The sequence below is a fragment of the Streptopelia decaocto genome, assembly GCF_964273445.1.
Source record: "Streptopelia decaocto genome assembly, chromosome: 1".
Classification (NCBI taxonomy): Eukaryota; Metazoa; Chordata; class Aves; order Columbiformes; family Columbidae; genus Streptopelia; species Streptopelia decaocto.
Window position 1 is genome coordinate 10129296 of NC_138663.1, and position 18895 is coordinate 10148190.

The 18895-nt window shown below is 39.3% G+C and overlaps 1 protein-coding gene across 1 annotated transcript in view; it reads left to right on the forward strand.

Annotated features, from left to right (window-relative positions):
- The first annotated feature begins 297 nt into the window (after window positions 1–297).
- SEMA3A (semaphorin 3A) overlaps window positions 298–18895 on the forward strand; it is a 171309-nt gene continuing 152711 nt past the window's right edge. The window contains exon 1 of the mRNA XM_082043751.1: window positions 298–578. Coding sequence (XP_081899877.1) covers window positions 467–578 — 112 coding nt within the window. The 5' untranslated portion in view covers window positions 298–466. The remainder of the gene's footprint in view (window positions 579–18895) is intronic.

An 18895-nucleotide genomic window follows, 5' to 3' on the forward strand; every position in this document is an offset into this window, starting at 1 on the left:
GAGCGCGGGGAGAAGCGCTGTCCCCCGCTCCTCCATGTGCGCCGGGAGCGCGGTGCCGCCGCCGCGCCCGCCCCTGCCGCCCGGGACCCCGCCCGCCGCTCGGGGAGCGGGGCGCCCGCCAGCCCCGGCCCGGCCCCGGCCCCGGCCCCTGCCCCCGGCCCGCGCCGCCGCCGCCCGCATCATGCCGCCCCCCCGCCCGCACGCCACTCGCGCCCGGGGGCTGCCTCCTTTTCCGGCCCGCGGCGTGTGCGTGAGAGGGGCTTGAAGTTACCCCGGCGGCGGCGAGGCGGGGGGGCCGGGGCTGCTGGCGGCGGCGGGGCGCGGCGAGGCGCGGCGGGGCGCGGAGCCCACCCCCATCACCTGTTACCTCCGCTCCCCAGGTTGCCTGAAGTTCCCCGGCGGCGCCCGGCAGGACGGGGAGCGCCGCGGCTCCGGCTCGCAGGGACCCTACAGTGGCTGCTGCAGCATGGGCTGGCTCAGGGGGATTGCCTTGCTTTCCTTGGGAGTATTACTAGCAGGAAGAGTGAACTGCCAGCATGTGAAGAATAATGTGCCAAGGCTCAAATTATCCTATAAAGGTAAGTCTGTGCTTCTCTTATTCTCGGTTTTCCTCCAAACCTCGCCTTTTTGCCCTGTCGCTGTCTCACCTCCCCACATTCCTCCCTGGTTTTCCTTATCTTCCAAAGGGGAAACTGGCATTTGGAGAGATTTCTGAAAAAAAATAATACTTGAAAAACCACTCCGTGCTACGGTGGGTACCACACAGTTTAAACACAGACAAAGAAGAGTTAGTTGCATTTGCAGACAAGGACTCCGGATCGTGCTGTTCCGTAGGAGAGTATTTTTCAGTCTCGTGTTATTTCATCGGACTTTACTCTTTAAAACGATGAGACGTGTTTGGCCACCCAGCTAATCTCTCCCGTGCTGGGCACGTAGTGCAGCCACAAAACCAGGTCTGTTTCCAACAGCAAGGAATAGATAAAAATTTATATTTTCCCTTTTTTTTAGGCATGAAGTGGTTAATTTTCAAGTCATGAATATTCAGTTTGTACAAATCTGACAATCAGATGCCTAACATAAGCAGTAGATGGTGGGTTTGCCAAGAAACTATAAACTGAAAGGAACAGATCAGTCCAGAAAAGGAGGAAAGGACTGTTATGCACGAGAAAATACTGCCTATGGATGTTTAATGCAGTGCAATTTATTTGATCTGAGGTTGTTTTTGGTGTAGTCAGATGTATTTCATTAGAGATCACAGGGAAGGTGTAACTGAAGAGAGCTGTGAGGTTACGTTTACGTTTGGAATTGTGTAATGCCACTCACACTGCAATTGTCAGTAATTAACTTTGGTATAATATGTACTGCCAGGATTGAAGGAGGACTCTGAAGTAGACAGTCTTTTCTTTATCAGTATAGTTCCTCTCTAAGTACGTTTTCAGAAGAATTCACTGAATCTGGAGAATGTGCAACTGGGAAACAAGTTTAAAACGTAAGATCTGTAGAGCGTTATTTTTAAAAGGGAGATCTATACATTTATGTGTATATACATGTGTCTCTGAAGAGCTGACTTCTCTGAATCCTCAGATTGTTGAAGGTTGAAAGAACAGCAGCTACAGTTCTGAAAGAAGGGAGGAAAAGTAACACACTGCTTCTACAGTAGAAAAAAGAAAACATGTGTGTGCATGCCTGGTCATAGATGTCAATCTCAGTTCACAGTATAGTGTCAGTATACATCTTGGCAGTAGGAATATGTTTTCCAATTTATTTCATCTTTCTTGTGATGCAAATGAGAGGGGGTAAAGTCCTCTCTGACACAAGGCAGACATCATTTTCACACTCCAGATGAAAAAAAAAAAAAATAAAATTAAACACCTGCAAAACTTGGATGCGCTGTATGAAATACATGCATGTGCACAGTTTTACTAAAGAACACATATGCATATTTGTGTGCGTTTAAACTTGAAAAGAGATATATGAAAAGAACAGTTTAAGGGGTTCAGAAGCTATTCATTTGGTTTTCATAAGAAAAGCCATTTATATTTAACGCAAAGTTGATTATTTTGAATACTGGAGTCTGAAGAAAGCTTCTACCATAACTACATGTCATGTCAAAAAACTCATTAAAAACCTCTTAATTGCTTCCAAACTTCGACAATCACACTGGAACTCAGATTAGTATAGAAACATAAATGCTATAAAAATATCCTGTAAAGGGGTTTAACGGCTAATTAATTATTGTTTATTATTTTTCACCCTTTTAAAGTTTATTTATGGCTCAAGTCTGCTACCCCCGCTTATACTGACTAAATTTACAGAAACTAATTGCAAAGGGTGGCCAAATCTGACTGATAGTGGTTTTCTTTTTTTCTTCTTTTGGTTTTCTTTTTCCACCCCACTGGTACTGTATCTATATACAGTTTAGCAACGTTTTGCCACTGTGCTGATTAGTTGTTTTCTTGCTGGCAGAAAAAGGCCTCATTTTTATTTCTTAAATATATCAGACATAAAAATTTAATATGTAGTCAGTCCTATATGAGCAAAGCAGAAAACGGAAAGGAACATTTAAACTGTTATTATAATTAGTGGATGGCTGTAAAAAGAAAATGAGTTCAAATGCTGAGCTGTTTCCTATCTAGCAAAGAAAGTAAATGCACAGTTAATTCAAAGCAAGGTAAAGTCTGAAGACTTACAGGGATTCACACTCTGGCCTTTGATTCCCATATTTGACTTAAAACATGTGTAGTCCTAAAAAGTCAGATTGGATCTACTCATGTGCTTGATGTTAAGTACCAGTGTAAATGCTTGGCCAGGTCAAGAGGAGCGTGTTGCCTGTGCTGCTGCATTGATCCCCAAGTATGGGGATATCATTACTAGTCAGGGAAAACTAAGCCTTATCAGCTAGTGCTTTTCCAGACAGATTCTGCTTCCAGCACAGTATTCTATGCACAGATCAGTGTTAACACCTTGCGTAGGAACAGCCTTAAGAACTGTAGGTATTGAAAATGTCTTTTAGGCACAGACTGAATACCTTACATGCTAATGTGTATCTCTCAGGGTATACCTCACTGCTAAATGACTGTGATACTATGTGATTCATCTCTATCAAAACTGCCAGCAATTAGAAAAAAGAAGATACCCATTTACTTAACCGTTCTGCCTTTCCACAAAGAGTTGTGGTTGAGTAAAATAAACTTATGATACTGAAAAAAGAAAAAATGCACAAGGTAAAAGCAATGACCCAAGTGACTTCTCTTTTCAGTGCCTGTCATTGTGCTTTCTTTTAACATGCATGCTTGTTTTTTTGCCTAAACAAATACCTGCGAGCTAATTGTCAGTGCTTTATTTCAAAAGAAAAGCAAGGATGTATTTTGACTTCTTGTTTTCCTCGACTAATTAGATGTCAAACACGGTTAGAAAACTCTGGCACTTGCTTTAAAAGTTTGCAAAATCAGTCAGGAAGGGTTAAATCCCTGCCAACCTTGATTTCCTATGGTCACTTGTTTTCAAAGGTCCAGCATTAGCTCTGCCATTTCACAGGTTGCTGGACAGAAGTTTTGTTGAACTCCCATTCTTGCTTCCTCTTAACTTCTTGTCACTCAGTCTTGCAGAAGATTAGAAGCATCCTACGGGGCATGTTACGGGTAGGAAGAGGAAGAGAAAGTGTATAAATGCACATATTAGGGCCACATCTGTGGTCTGAAAAGGTTCCTTCTGTTTATTGTAAAACAGAGTTCTGGTTATTTGGTTTGCCACCTTGATTTTGGTGGCATATTAGAGGAAGGAAATTTGAGGAGAGCACTAGGGAAATCCTTGTCCAGCTGAAATCTGTGGTGAAAGTCGTTTTCAGAAGCATCAGGGTTTTGCTCTATACATTTTAAAGTTTCCAAGCATTTTCATCCTAGTGCAAGGATTGCAAAGCTTTTGCACAGATGATATTTATCTCCCGATTTCAAAGGTAATTAATATGATTAAAGGCCTGATCCAAAGTTCATTGATGTCAGTAAGTTCTGGCTCATAGCCTAAATGTGGTAAAGCCAGCTATAAAACTGAAAGCTCAGTTGAGCCCTTCAACCTCTGAGCTCCTCTTTTTGTGTCCTTCAGAGACATTGTGTCCTTATCATAGAGTAACAAGAAATGTCATTGTTGATACATCAAAAGTAAATTCATCTTTCCTTAAAGAATGTAGGGTGTTTGGGTTTTTTTTGTTTGGTTTGTGTGTTTTGTGTTGTTTTTAATCTCACTGGCTTCAATTTCATTGTCGGTTCTAAGTCTGTATCGTGTCACTAGGTCACAGATTCTGTTCAGGAAAATTCTATTGAGCACAGGGTTCTCAGAAAGATGGTGACCAAGTTGAGTGTGCAAAGTTTAAAACAATAAATATAGTCTTAACTCCAGATGAATTTCTTGTATTGTTTATTGTTTCCTATTTTCTTTTGCTGTCCTCTCTATGGGGAGGTAGCAGCACAAACAGAGATGGAACCAGCTACAGTAACCTTTAAATATAAACATGTAAGCTCAAACAGAGAGTTTCCATTAACGATTCCTTGATTTACAGATTTTTCCTAAGGCAACCCCAATTTTTGTCTCCACAAGAGTAAACCTTGTGAACCCAACTTTCCCAAACCCATCTGTTGCATTCTGTTTTTCTGTTGAAAACTACTAAATGCTGTAAGTATGTTTTTTAAGAGTACATGTGTGGTTCTTTGTTATTGTTGCTCGATTGGATACATATTACTTGAGACTAAGGAACTGGAAAAACATTGCACACAGATTTAGCTCTATTATGCCCTGGCTACAATTCAAGCCATATTAAAAGTAAGTGTTTTGTTTAAAGTTGCAGTGATAGTGAAAACTACTCCATCCTTGATGTGCAGCTGATTTACAATTTTATAGGACAGATTTTTATATGGTGGAAATGTTGGCCCTAGTGAAAGCAATGGCAGAACTTCTTTCTGTTTCAATCAGTCCAATACACTGTGACAAGGGAGGAATGAGACTGCACTGAATTACCTGTATGTACGCTAGTGTAAATACGATACCTGGTTTGTAGTTTGTTGACCCAATCTGGTTGTAGTTGATGACCTGCCAGTGGATTTGATTGTGGTTTTTCCTTTCCATCAAACTCTGTAACTCACAATCGAATACCTCCACAAATGTTGGAAAAGCAGGACAAAGTGGGAGAAGGAAATGGGGAGAGAAATATTGGTAAGGGAGCCTGTCTCTCTGGAGTTGGGACCAGTATTAGAGTTTGTGTCAGATTTCAAGGTACGTGCTAAAAACCACTTTTGCATCAACTGTGTTGTAAGAGTACTGTCTGAGGGAAAAGCCTCTGTAATGAGCCTGAAAAAGAGAGAAGGCCAGATCAGACTTAGGAAGAAGACCATGAAGGAAGGCAAAACAGTAATACTTTCAGTCTAGACATGGTTTTGTAACACTTTTCACTTCTACCATTCCTGAAGGCATTTCTGCATGGCTGTAGCGCTCTCAGGCCTCTCTGTGCAGTCAGTGCAGGATGCTCGGAGGCAGCAAACGCATCAGATGCACCCACAGCCTCTTTTTTTTTTGGCCCAAAGTGATGAGTAGTTCAGGTAAGCTCTATCTGTTGGTCTTCCTAATGTTGGCTGAATGAGGTCTTCAAGAGATCTGAGACCTGTCAGGGGAGCCGGTAGGACTACCCAGCCTGCCTCTGACGTGCCCCATGTGCTGACAGGAGGGGGAAGCCAATGAAGAAGTGCCTAAGCTCAGATCTTGCCTATATAGGGAAATTTTCAGAGAGCTAATTAGGGCATGAGACAGGCAGAGTAATTGGAACAAGGAGGGTGAAAACCTAGCCCAACATTTTCATTTTGTGTTTCCAACTTTCCCATTTAATTCCAGTGGAAAAAGTGGTTTCTGAATTACAGACACTCCCTTTTCTGAGAGGCTGGAGTTCTCTATAATTATTTGTGCTGTATGTTTGCAAATCACTAAATTATTCGTGGAAGGTGCCATATTGACAGCAATGGAAACTCTGCTCTTTTGCTGTGGACAAGGTGTGCAGCACTTACCCCTGCTGTTTGTTACAGCGTCTTTAAAACTCTGACCTAGCAAGGAATTTAAACATCTGTGGTATCACTGAGCTCAATGAACCTACTGCTATGTGAAGTCTGCCTTAAAATTTACTTCTTTGCTTGAAGTTTTTTGATTAGGACTGAAGTGCCTATCTGTTTGCTTAGGGTTGATTCAGGTGTGTATTTATTCCATATGATGCAGAAAACAGTATTTAAAATAAGAAACCCAGTCTTTGCAGGTTGCTACAATATAAATGGGTTATTTATGATAATCTCTCTTGTGTGTGCATCTGTATATATAGAAAGCATTTACATGAATTTCCACCTGAGAAGAAACCACTAAGTGATTTGTATTTTTAACACTTTATTTTGCTTGGAAGTGTTTTTCAGCTTGTATTTAATGAATTGCAATACTCTGATCCTTTTAATATGGTTTTGGTTTGCCTAATCACTGATTCTGCATACGGCCTTTAATGCCCACAGATGCTATTAGAAATACATCCTTTTTTTTTATTTATTTATATACTTCCTCTGACCCACAGGCTTTTTCTCTCCTGTTCATACCTGGAACTTTGCAATGGAAGCACAAGCAATACAAAGTTGCTCCAATATTTTTAACATTTGCTACATCAACTGGAGCCTGACTTGACCCTAGTTCAGTCTATAGCAAAATCAGATCACCTGGGGCAGTGCCTGAGTGACTGTGAAGAAAACAAATCCTTCTAAGTGGTGTCAACAGTTGTGACATTTTCCAGTTGTTTGAAAGCTAAAAAGGGCAAAATTGTCTTCAGGCTCCCACACACTTATTTTTAAGCAAATATGTGTGGTGGACCCTGGCAGCTCTATGTCAAAATATTAAATGGCAGTTCCGTAGCTTGTTCTGGTACTCTTGTTAATTAAGTTTACATGTGAAAGTTGCTGCTGGTGTTGTGCTGGTGCTGGTGGGAGATTCAGCAAATTCCTTCCCTTGCAGGATTAAAGTTCCCTTCAGGAATGTCTGCAAGTTCACGGTCCTCCCACATACAGCCTTCGTATAGGTTAGCTGCTCTCTTCCAGTAACAGCTGTGGATGGTGAGAATAACTGCGGGAAGAGTACATTTACTTAACTTTTCCTATTTTTTCCCAAGTGGTATAGTGCCCCAATGTACAAGAGAGAAAAGGATGGCCACAGCTGTTGAGAGCATCAGAAATCTTAAGAGCGCTGTAACCTTTCTCCTGCATGACGGGAGGTTGTCTGTGGTGTCTTTCTCTTTCTTTTTGACTGACATCGTCAGCCACATTAGGCTTTTTTCACTGTCAATGGAAGGAGAGGTACCTCCAGAGAGCTAATCTTGGGTTAGGCAGGCTGAATAAGACTTTAAGGGTGCTCATCGCTTTTCAGTGACTGTAAAAGGAATTAAGCTCCTTGTTCATTCATTTAGTTTCTTTCTGGGAAGGTATCAAAAGAAGGTACTAATTAAATGCTATGGAAGAACCTAGGCTGTACTGTGACCTCAAAGCACACTAATTTAAGAAACAGTCTCTGTCTAAATGAGTATTTGAAGTTGTGTAAGAATTCAACTGATTAAACTTACTTATGCCCTCGGTATCTGTGATCTTGAGTGTGCCTGTGACTCTACCTAAATTCACATTAAGCTTTCAGTCAAAGCAAGAAATACACAGGACCAATACATTCTTCATATTCTGAAAACAGTTACCTAATTTACATCTCACATTTCCCAAGTCTCATCCCTAATCCAGTGGCACATGCTGGAAGTGACTGTCTGGGGCTGAAGCTTTACTAATTTAATAGCTTAATCATTCAGAGCTTTCAATAAGCTGTCCCCGACCAGCTCTGTTACTTTCTGAATGTTTCTACACTTTAAAAGAAAAATGTATTCAAGACTCAATTTCATATAGCACAGTTTGTGAATAAAAATATATATGCATATGCACAACTCAGAGGACAGGTGCCTCGATCCTGATTCTACCCTTTTTCAGGTGAACTATTTTATTAGTGAGAGCAGAATGAAACCTAATTTAGGTTAATTTCTAAAAATTCTAAATAGACTTGCAGTTTGGGGGATTCTTTTCTGTTTTTGGGGATTACAGATTCCCCTTGAGCTAGACAAATCTACAGCAATCCCTGAAACTTGTGAGCACTGGTCTATTTTGTGTCACATCTAGTTTTCATCCTTCTCTGTCAGACAGCCAAATGCAGTAAAGTCAAAAGTTTTTGCCATTCTTCTAATGTTTTAAAGTTGTTTGACATTTGTTGGGCCGCCTCCTTATCTCTCCAGATGGATGTTGCAGAAACTTTAGAAGTGAGCAGTCAAATAAAATTCTCATCTCTTATAAATATTTTTGTGCAAAGTTGGATCTTGTGGGGAACAATCTGAGGAATGAAGTAGTTATTTGCTTTCATCTAACTTATGGAAGGAGGAAAAAGAAAGCTTTCCTTTACTCTCCACTCTAATGAAGTAAAGCTCATGTTGGTTCTGACGGCCCCTCTTGGCTCCTTTTGAAATTCCAGCCTTGAGTGAGAAAAGGACACAAAAAGCTCTGTGGGATAATTTAAAGGATTTAGAGCTGCCTTTCAAGGGGGAGGGGCTGGTGGCCTTTTCTAGAGGCAACAGAGGATAAATACAGCTCACAAGCATCCGAAAGAACTGTAGAGAGTGCAGCACACAGCTTTCATCACCAGCTGACACTGGAATGGCAATAGTTATCCTTTGCTAGACACAGATCCCACTCTTGACCAAGGCATGGGGTGAGGTCTCTTAAGATGAAGTTAAGATTTCAGGGTGTTAACATTACTTGCACTTCCTTCATGGGTTTCCCAGTGCAACTTAACTACTTTGGTATGAATATGTAATCTGAAATGGTTTTGACTCCTGATGAAGCTCTTTTTCTCAAGATAAACGGGTCATATCACTGATGACGAGTGTTGCTCTGTAAGATCTGTAGGCCAGCTTGGTCTCATCTCTATCACTCCAGGCCCTGTACAAGGTCCCCATTCTGCTAAGCCCCTGTGGTAACTGCCAGTTCCTATCTAGTAATTGAAGGGACAGCAGAAACAATGTCTGGGGATCTGGGAAAAGAAATTTTATCTTCCAGATTGCTTTTGATTTTTTTTTTCCTCATATTTCCTACTACAGCAGAAGAATGGCTATATCAGAACTCCTCGCTCTAATGGTCTTGCAGACAACAATATAAATGCATCCCTGAGCTACCTGCAAGTTGCATAGTCAGGAAGTTTCTTTGTTTCTGAATTGCTATTCTTCCAAGATGTGTCAGAGTTCAACTACCAAGACCAAGTGAATATTCAGAGGTACAGGAGGGTATGATAACATTTTCAAAGAACTCTTGTTGGCACTTGTCTGAAATGTCCTAAACCTCAGCCAAGCAGTATTTGCAAGATGTTGGCTGTGCGGTTATCAGCATGGTAACTCTCCTTCCATATTGCTGTTCTAAATATGTATCCTCAGTTGTCTGTACTTTAGCCAACAAAACTGATTTCCAACAAATAGGCAAGCAAGATTTCATCTCAAAAGAAAGGATTTAGGAATTTGTTAAATTTGAAGGAAAATTCATCATAGCTCTTTTTAAAGGGGTGCTATGAAATAAAGTAATAATAATATTATCTGTTGAAAATTTTGTTTTTCTCTGCAGCTTGGAGTACTGAGATCCACATCAACATAAATTTCTAATTCTACTTTTTCTGATATTTTTTCCGATATTTTTTCCCATCTGTGATGGAACTGTAAGCTACTGGTTATTCTACTTCATTTTCTGGCATCCATTTACAGTTTTGTGTCTTTCATCATTCTTTTAATATCCACTGGAACTCACACCCTTTACTGGACAACAGTCACGCAAATTAGGAAAGTTTTGTTATCCTCTACTGAAAATGGAGGTTGGAGGTTAACAGAAACCCAGCACCACAGCTGATGATACACAGGAGGTTTGTACTGTAATGGGCATCAAAAAAGTACCATAAATGCAAAATCCTATTAATTCTTTGGGTCTTCTGTGTCAGCTTCTTCACCTGTAAAGTGGTATTAAGTGATCTCATGAGGAATTCTTCAAGGTCAGAGACTTGCCATGCTTATTCAGCGCTGTATCCTACTCAGAATAATCCCATTAATGTGTATATTCAAAATTCCGACAGAACTTATGCTTTATCAACATACAAAGGCCTTACAGGTACTTTAAAGTGTTTATAATAATTATATTCACAGCTGTGTATGCCGGTGACATGAAACACATGCCTCTTATCCAGAAAGTCTACCTAATTTAATTCAATTTGGATATGCCAGACAGTTCTATAAGAGAACCCTTCACCGTGTTTTTTGGAGTATCTGCTTCTATTTCAAACTAAATATACTGCGAAGGTGATTACAGATGATTCTGGAGAAGAGGAGCGTTTGTGTTTAGTCTTTGCAATACTGTCTACCAAAGGTATGTGGGTGCTTGCAAGATCCTGGCCTATTTCTCGGAGTTTAAGCTAGGCTTCTCTTTCTTTTTTTTTTTTTCCTAATCATACCTGATAACCACATTTTTAAATTAAGAGGGAGTTAAATATATATATATATATATTTTGTGCTTATCAGCACAAACTAAAAACCTCACTTTGGGCACTTCCATTTCCACTCAGTCTGGACATACCTTACCAGGCCAGCAGTGTTTAATACTCCTCTGGCCCTACAAGTGCACGTGTTTTCCTCCCTTCCCAACAGATTCTGGACACAAAACCATTTCTTCCTGCACACAGCCCTTTTTCTGACTTTCAATACCCAAAATGCCTCCCAGCCTTCTCCAGGATGAGGGCAGCCTTTCCTAGACACTTGGGGAAATATTCAGTAATCAGTTCAGTCACTTATAATTGCCTATCATTTGTGACTCACTCACTGGAAAACTGTTGCTTGACAGCCCTAGTTCAAACCTAATAATGAGGATTAACTGCTATAATAAATTCAGAAGTGGAATTCTGCATCTCTGTAAGATTCACAACCTCATTCCTAAAATAAGTTGGAAAGCACCTGTTCCTTTCATCAGTCTGGCCTATGTGAAAATAAAATTGATTGTTCATATATTCCACATGCCTTAAATGCAGCATTTAAATATTATCTTCAGTGAGTTAACTCAAGGAATTTTTGTTATTTGTGTTTGTACTTCCTCATGCCACTTACATGATGTAAGGGTTGTTTTGTGTAACATTCTTTTGCCATAATAAAGTACTGGTTTTCATGCCATTAATTAAGAAATACAAAGCAAATACAAGATTTTGTATGATTTTGGTGTACCTTTGAACTTCAGAAACAAGCTTGTACTTTGACTTGTTAGGCTACAGTGACTTACTTGACCATGTGCTGCATAGCTTTCTTACAGTTTTGCTGGTGCTAGAAGAGCTAAGTCCAATTCTTGAGGTTGGCAAACAGACCAACAAAGACCAAAGTAAAAGGTTCCATTTACTGGAGTAAACAAACTTTTTAATTTGTCCTCAAAGGGAACGATATCAAGTCTCATGTATTATTATTCTATATTAGAAATTTTAAGCTATCATCAATTATTCTGGTGTAAATCAAGTGTAACTTCTTTAAATGACTGTGACTGCAGTGATGTGTATTTACACCACTGATACTGCTAATTGACATTGCACCAAAGGGGCTGAGGACAAGATCAAGCAATACCACTTCCAGTTTTTCAACACAATTTCCGTAGATGAGACCATAAACAGCCTTTTTAAGGACATTTCTCATAACTACCGCTCTCTTAAAGGCTTATTCTGTCCACATGTAAGAATATGACAAAAGTTGAATTTTGTTTCACTGTAGGTTCACCTCCATTACTATGCATTGAAACTATTTTACCCTATGCCAGACATATGGAAGTGATCAATGTATGCAAATTACATGAGAAGAAGTGAAATCCAGCATTTTAGACTAGGAAATGTGTGCTTGTTTCTGGTTATAAGACACTGAAACCATACCAGAAAAGGAGACTTTAAGATAGGTTCTCCTTTAAAATAATAACTCACGAGAGGGTAGATTAGCAATAATTTTTTTGATAATTGCCACAAAAGCACAATATTTTCCTGGGCTGAACCGCTCGTCCAGGTCTCTTGGACACCAGGGTTTAAGAGGCAGTTGCTTGCTTGCAGGGCCAGACCCTGAACCTGTTCTTTGGAGAGGTGAACTGTTCTGGGACCCACTTATGAGTGAGTACATACTATGGCCAAGTGCTCAGTAGTACAAGTCAAGTTTCTTCAAAGATGAAGCTTAACAGGCAGGGCCAGCTTCAGTGTCTGCTATTCATTTTCCTCCCCTGATGTCCTGGTGTGTCCACGGTGCAGTGATTTGAACATAGTCTAAACATCTTTTTTATTTTTTTGAGGAACTGAATTATTTTGTTGGCTTCTGAGTGATCAAGGAAGGAAAAAGCAAGAGCTTAAGTCAGCTCTACCTTTCAAATAGTTTGTAAAAATACTATCCCCTAGCTAGTCTCTAAGAAATCAATACTTATTTTGTGACCAAAATGCATTCACTGTACTCCTAAAATTTTCCATTCCAAGAAAGTTGGATTTTGTTTTTTGTTTTTTGTTTTTTTTTTTTATTTTTCATATTCAGTATTGCAGACTAAGAAACTGATCTAGAGTCTGGCAGAGCTTTATTCTAAGGCATTGTCATATCTTTCATACTGAGCTGAAAAATGGACAGATCGCTGAGTTTCATAAGTGTGTGGAGAAGCTGTCAAAGATCCTATTTGCATGTGAATGGTCAGCTGAGGTAGGAAGGGAATATGTAAATAATTCTCTAGCTAGCTCCTGGCAAAGATCTTTGCATTTCAAAGTGCTGTGAAAAGCAACACCGTAAAACTTTAACCTGTTCACAGGTATGGAAACTCCTATGCCTTAAATAGATCTGCTGCAATAACGACCACTTGGAGAAAAATGAATCTTAAAAAACAATATTGGGTCTCTCACTATGATATGTTTGCCACTTCTTCTAATATTACAAAAAAAAAAAAGATAAGCTAAAAAGCTACCGCCCTCTGTGGGGGAAAAAAAAGGGAAAAAAAAAAAGTAAAAAACAAGCACAAGATCTAAGCAACAAGCAGATGTAGACCTTCATTGAAAGTCTGGCACACAAGTGTGGTAAGAGTGGAAGAAATGTAAAGCATTTGAGTATTATTCTGAATTATGTCAGTATCTGACCCACAAGGCACCCAAAATAATCATTACTTTAATCTTCCTTACAAACTGCTCAGTATTTCACTCTTCTGTCTGCTGTTGTACATATTCAACTAGGTAGAATGGGTGAATGTTTTAGTTTAAAACTAAATGTATTCCTCAAAAGGTACAGTACTCCATGTATCCAAAAAGGAGAAAAAGTGAAAGCAAACAGTAGAAAAATGAGGAACACAGAGTAAAATTAAAGTCTTAATAGGCTCTGAGCCAGACAATTTTCTACATGTTTTATTGTACCTCGTGTCTGCTTAGATAGAATTGGCATGTGTATATATGGAGAGAGAAAGATTTACTAAGCCATTTATGTCTGAAACTGTTCCAAAAACTGTGATTAGGCAAGCACAAGGACTAGAAAATGTTTCCAAAGTAAAGTTCACCTCCAAAGGTGGTGTGGATTATGTGCTTACACCTTAATCGTAAGATATCGTGGGACTGTTGCTGTAGTTTACCAATATAATTTCCCCCAATATTGTTTTGTAGTTTCCATCTACTTATCTCAAAATACCATAATGTATTTCATTCAAGCTCCATAATTCAGTAAATAGCTTGTGTCATCCCAGAGTCATTTACAGCACACATTTTCTTTCTCAAAAAGCTTCTGCGCACTAATTTGATCTGGTTATATTGTACTGAAAAGAACTCACAAAGTTAAATGCAATTTCATTCACTGAATTTATAAAGGGTAATTATTCAAAGGCTCTGGGATTTGCTCAATCACACTAATACTCCTGTAATGAAATGCGGTTTGTCTCAGTATTTGCCAGGAGATTAAAAAAAAAAAAAGACTGATCTTACAAACTCCTACTCACATGAGTAGTCCCATTGATTTCAATGTACATGGCACCTCTGGTGTAAAGTGCCCTTTGGGAGGTTATACATGCTCTTCTTCACTTAAGAAATAAGAGAGCAACAAACTAAATGAATTGTTAGTATCACTTGAAATTGTTGAGCTTTTCAGATAATTGGAAGAAATGAGGAAAAACCTGTCAAAAATATTCTGTTCCCAAATGAAAGTTGTCGTTTGATGCCAATCTTTCTTGATACTACTTATCCCATGGCTCCGCTGTGCTCTAAAATACCACAAGAAGAGCATTCATTGCCTTGCTGTGCTTCATTGTAACCTCATGTCCGGTAGGATACAATCTCAACTGAAGTCAGTAGGAAAGACTATCTCAGTCTGGTGAATCTTCAAGTCCTTCTAGGGATGCATATCAAAATGAAATTTGATCAGATATTTTTCAATGCACGAGCAAGTTTAAACTGAGTTTTTGAGCTAAGGAATGTCATATCTTATCCAAGCCCTCTCCCTTTTTCCCTGTTAATAGGTCTTTCCATTAAAACCTTCTGTGTAGAAGTCCATGTGTGTAAATGTAACATAGAGCACATATTAGACACAAATCAACCTTGAAGCATTTCCACTGATTCAAGCACAGCAACTTTAGATAAGTAATACTGAGATGCTGGAGTAGGGTTTCCATAATGCAGTTGTTCGGCTTTAATAACCACTCCCATATCTATCAAAAAGGCCACAGGATTGTGGAAACTTTTATCCCTTGCTGGAGTATTACTCACTGTGGCTGTGGCTCCAGGCACTTTGAGTGAAGGTTGCTACTGCCTGCTTCTCACATGAGCTCATTTGAGAGGGCCCGGGAGATCTCCCCATAGGAGGAGACTCCAGACCTGCTTTCTTGCGACTCTAAATAGCTGGTAACACTAGCAGGACAGCAAGGAATCCCTGCTCCTTTTCAAACATCAAGCTTACACAGGGAGACAGCAAGCACAGGGCCATGTGCTTCCTCACCCCAGACATCTTGTCAATGGGCTCTCAGTGGTCTTTGCAGAACAGCAAGAGGAATCTCAAATTGCAGCCACTCAAATGTAGCAAAAACATCTATTATCCTAAAATTTATTGTTGCCTACGTCACATGTTAAGAAAATGAAGAAAGTCTCAAATGCAGTAGAGGGTGATGGGGCAATAAAATTTTTCACATTTTATGGTAGGTACACATTTAAAGAAGGAAGCAAAAAGAATGTTTTCTATTAAAAATAGGAGCGGAAACCATTTGTGGCATAAAATTCAATAGGAAACACATTTGCACTACTTCTGATTTCTGGTGCAGCTGGCTATGAAGTCCTTCAGCACACTGTAAGGGGCATCAATTTAATTAATTAGAGCTGTTACTTAAGGTATGTTAGTGATCAGAGAACAACTCACAGAGTTACTCATAAGTAAGCAGGTTTATGATGTCTTGGAACAGAGACATCCTAACACTTCTCTAGTTCTGGCCAAGGGTAATGTTAAAAGGTAGAAATTGTATTATATATTGACATATATACAGAAGATTTGTATATCAAGAAGGCCATTTACTGCAAGAAGTCCTATGAGCCTGTTTGAGTGATAACTGAAGGACACACAGATATCTGAATCAAGTAGCCAGCCAGTGGCAGGGTAAATATAACACAAGAAACTCCTTCCTGGCTTTGTCCTGCCGAGACCAGGAGCTCTCTCCCACCTGACTACCTTTCAGGGGGGATTTCTGGGTCTGGTCTAGCTGAGCTTATCCCACTCTGAAGCTGATCTGAGTGAAGAAGCTTCCCAAACTCTGGATTCTGAAAATGTCCTCAGGTGCATGCATGCATTTACCTACATAATACCTACAAATATGATGCTATTTACACACCCAGACTTGGACCAGATCCATAAACAGTGTAATATTATGCCACACCCTGCTGCAGGTTATTTTTAGCTGTTCTTCAATGTAAATGTCAATTCAAAATTAAGTTTCAAAATAATGAATGATGCATTTTGTGTTTCATTTGGTATAAATGTTTGCATTGCATAGTAAATGATTTAGGCATGAAAGGTCTTGCATTCCTAAATCTGTTACAGAATGTGGGTGGGAGGTGGATCTTTTCTCCTTTGCTTGTACCAGGAAACAAAGAATGAATGAATATTTGTCATGATGTTTCATTAAGACAGTGTTAATATTAATTGAAGATACGCGTGCACATTGTGGGAGAATGACAGCTTGCTTACAGTAAAAATTTCTGAAAACAAGGACACTGGCTTTTGGTACTGGTACAGGGTGAATAGTGCTGGTATTAAAACTACCTAAACATAAGCCTTCTGCAGTAGTCAGTTAACCAGGCTACATATGGAGGGGATCAAATTCTAGTTTAAAACAAAACAATAGAAAAAAAAAAAAACACAAACAAAAACAAACAAACCGAACAAAAACCCCCACAGCAACACCAACAACAAACTTATAACCAGCCCAAACCAACACAAAAAACCCACCCAAAAAACCTGTCACAGTTTTCTTCAGCTGTGATGAAAGGGTTACCTTGTCCTGTTCTGATGTTCTTTCCTTACTCATCCATGGCTGGTCACCAGTAGTAACTGCAGTAGGCTGGCTTTTGGTCTGGCTGGACATTGCTGTTCTTGTGTTCCCATGTCCAAGATCACCCTGGAGTTTTCTCCCTCAGTGTCAGGATTCACACTCAGTCCTCCCCATGGGGACAATATGATCCCCATATATACTTGCTGAGTAACAAAAGAAATAATAAGAAGAAATAGAGGGTTGGGTTTTTTTAGTGGTGTCCCTGTGTCTTAAACTAGAAATCAAAAACAAATTTATCCTTACATGAACAAAAACCAAAACAACCTCCAAACAAACCAACCAATCAAAACCCTCAAAAGACACACAAAACCAAACAAACAAACAAAACCAAACCCCACAAACAAACAAACACCAAACAACAAATAACAAAACACACACGAAAAAAACACAGAACAAAACAAAACCCCAACAACAACAAAAACCCTCAACAGAGCTATTTCTAATGAAAACATTACTCATACTAGTAACATGGCCCTGACTTTACATTTATTGGCATAAAGGCAAACTTATAAAGCTGTGTGGATGCTTGCCATATGCAAATCCATCCAGCCATAAATCAACGTACAGACTGGAGACTGCACAGCTGAAGTGACTGTGATGGTAAATGAAACCTTTCACCACCAGGTCAAATGTAGTTCAGCGTATGTGGTAAATGAAAAAGCACTATCATGCAGGAATTGAGCTGTGGTGTGTGTGAAATGAGTGACTGACCAGTTCACACTGTTCACCACTGCAATTGGTACCTCAGATTTGAGCTGGCAGAGAAGACAGAGCTGAGCCATAATGGCAAAGCACTGAAGCAACCTGGCTGTTGACCATTCTCTAAGTCATGCATAAACAGAGAATTTGCCTTATGGGATGGTCTGGTAGTGTATGACAAGGATTAGCCAGGCGTTTTCCATCAAAATGAATTGTCAATGAAAAAGGAAGTTTCCATTTAATAAAAATTTTCCACCAGTTCTATCCAAATGGAAACATTACTTTGGATCGTGCTGATCTAAGGCACATAATATTGTATGAATCTGACATTAATCTCTGTATATTCAGGATAACAGCAAGGTTTATAAGAGCTGTATGTGGTTTTGCTGCTTTCTTCCCCATTTTTTTCCAGCACAGGACCATAACTCCTATTAAAATCTTAGAGAGTAGCTCAGAAAGCAGCATAAAGCTTATATGATAGCAGAACTACATAAAACATATAGCCCAGTCTCAAATGGGCTCACTCAGGGAAGAGGCATGTTTACCCCTTGTATAAGATGTAATTTAGTGTCAGAAGATGCCATGTAAGACAGGACACATTCAGAAGCATTTCCAGGCTTCTTGATACGGGGACATGACATTTCCCCATTAAAGCCTAAGAAAGCTGGACACTCAAACCAGAAGAAAACAGACATAGATAAAATGTTCAAAAGCAAAAGCTATACATCCCTGGATTTTGGTTTTTTCCTAAGTTGTCACTCTGTGAAAAGTTCAGCATTTTGACTGTCTTAATTTGAAAACAGATGTTGGAATATTGTAATTTCCCTTGAGACAAAAAAAAATTCCTTGCTTTTCTCAGCTTTACTTATTCCTGCTATGAAACTATGTTGTCCCAGAAAAAACAATGTTTCATAAAGCTCCTATGTGAGTTGTGAAGCTCCAAACCATCTTAACATATACAGCTATGCGTTAAATGTCAAAACATAGCCCTCAACATTTATTGCAGAAAAAAAGCACTAAAAAATTATGTCTGATTCTTTAATATAATTAAATACATTATTTTTTAAATAGTTTTGTTATTGGTTATAGTTTGCTTAACAGAACTTCTGCTCGACTTTTAAAGACTACAGATTTTAAGACATTGATAAGTTGAGACGTGTTTACTTTCATATTTCAAGGATGTTAGTAACGTCAGGGAGATTGGTCGGGTAGTTAAAACTCCAAACTGATAGACGGTCTTCAATTGAAGGATCTTATACAAACTTTCTATGTGGCATCAGATAATATCTCTGTGCCTTAGCTTCCAATCTGTAATTACTTTTTGTACACATCTGTTTTATTTTCCATTGGCATTGCATATTTTTTGGAGGCAAGGACTATGTTTTTGCGCAATGAAATTCATCTGGACTTTTCAGAACAAGAAGTACAACAGATAAATAACACAACTATTTAGTTCAAGGCTCAAACAAACATCTGAGTACCAAGAAAAAAAGCCTTACTCTTGCTTTCTGGTAAGA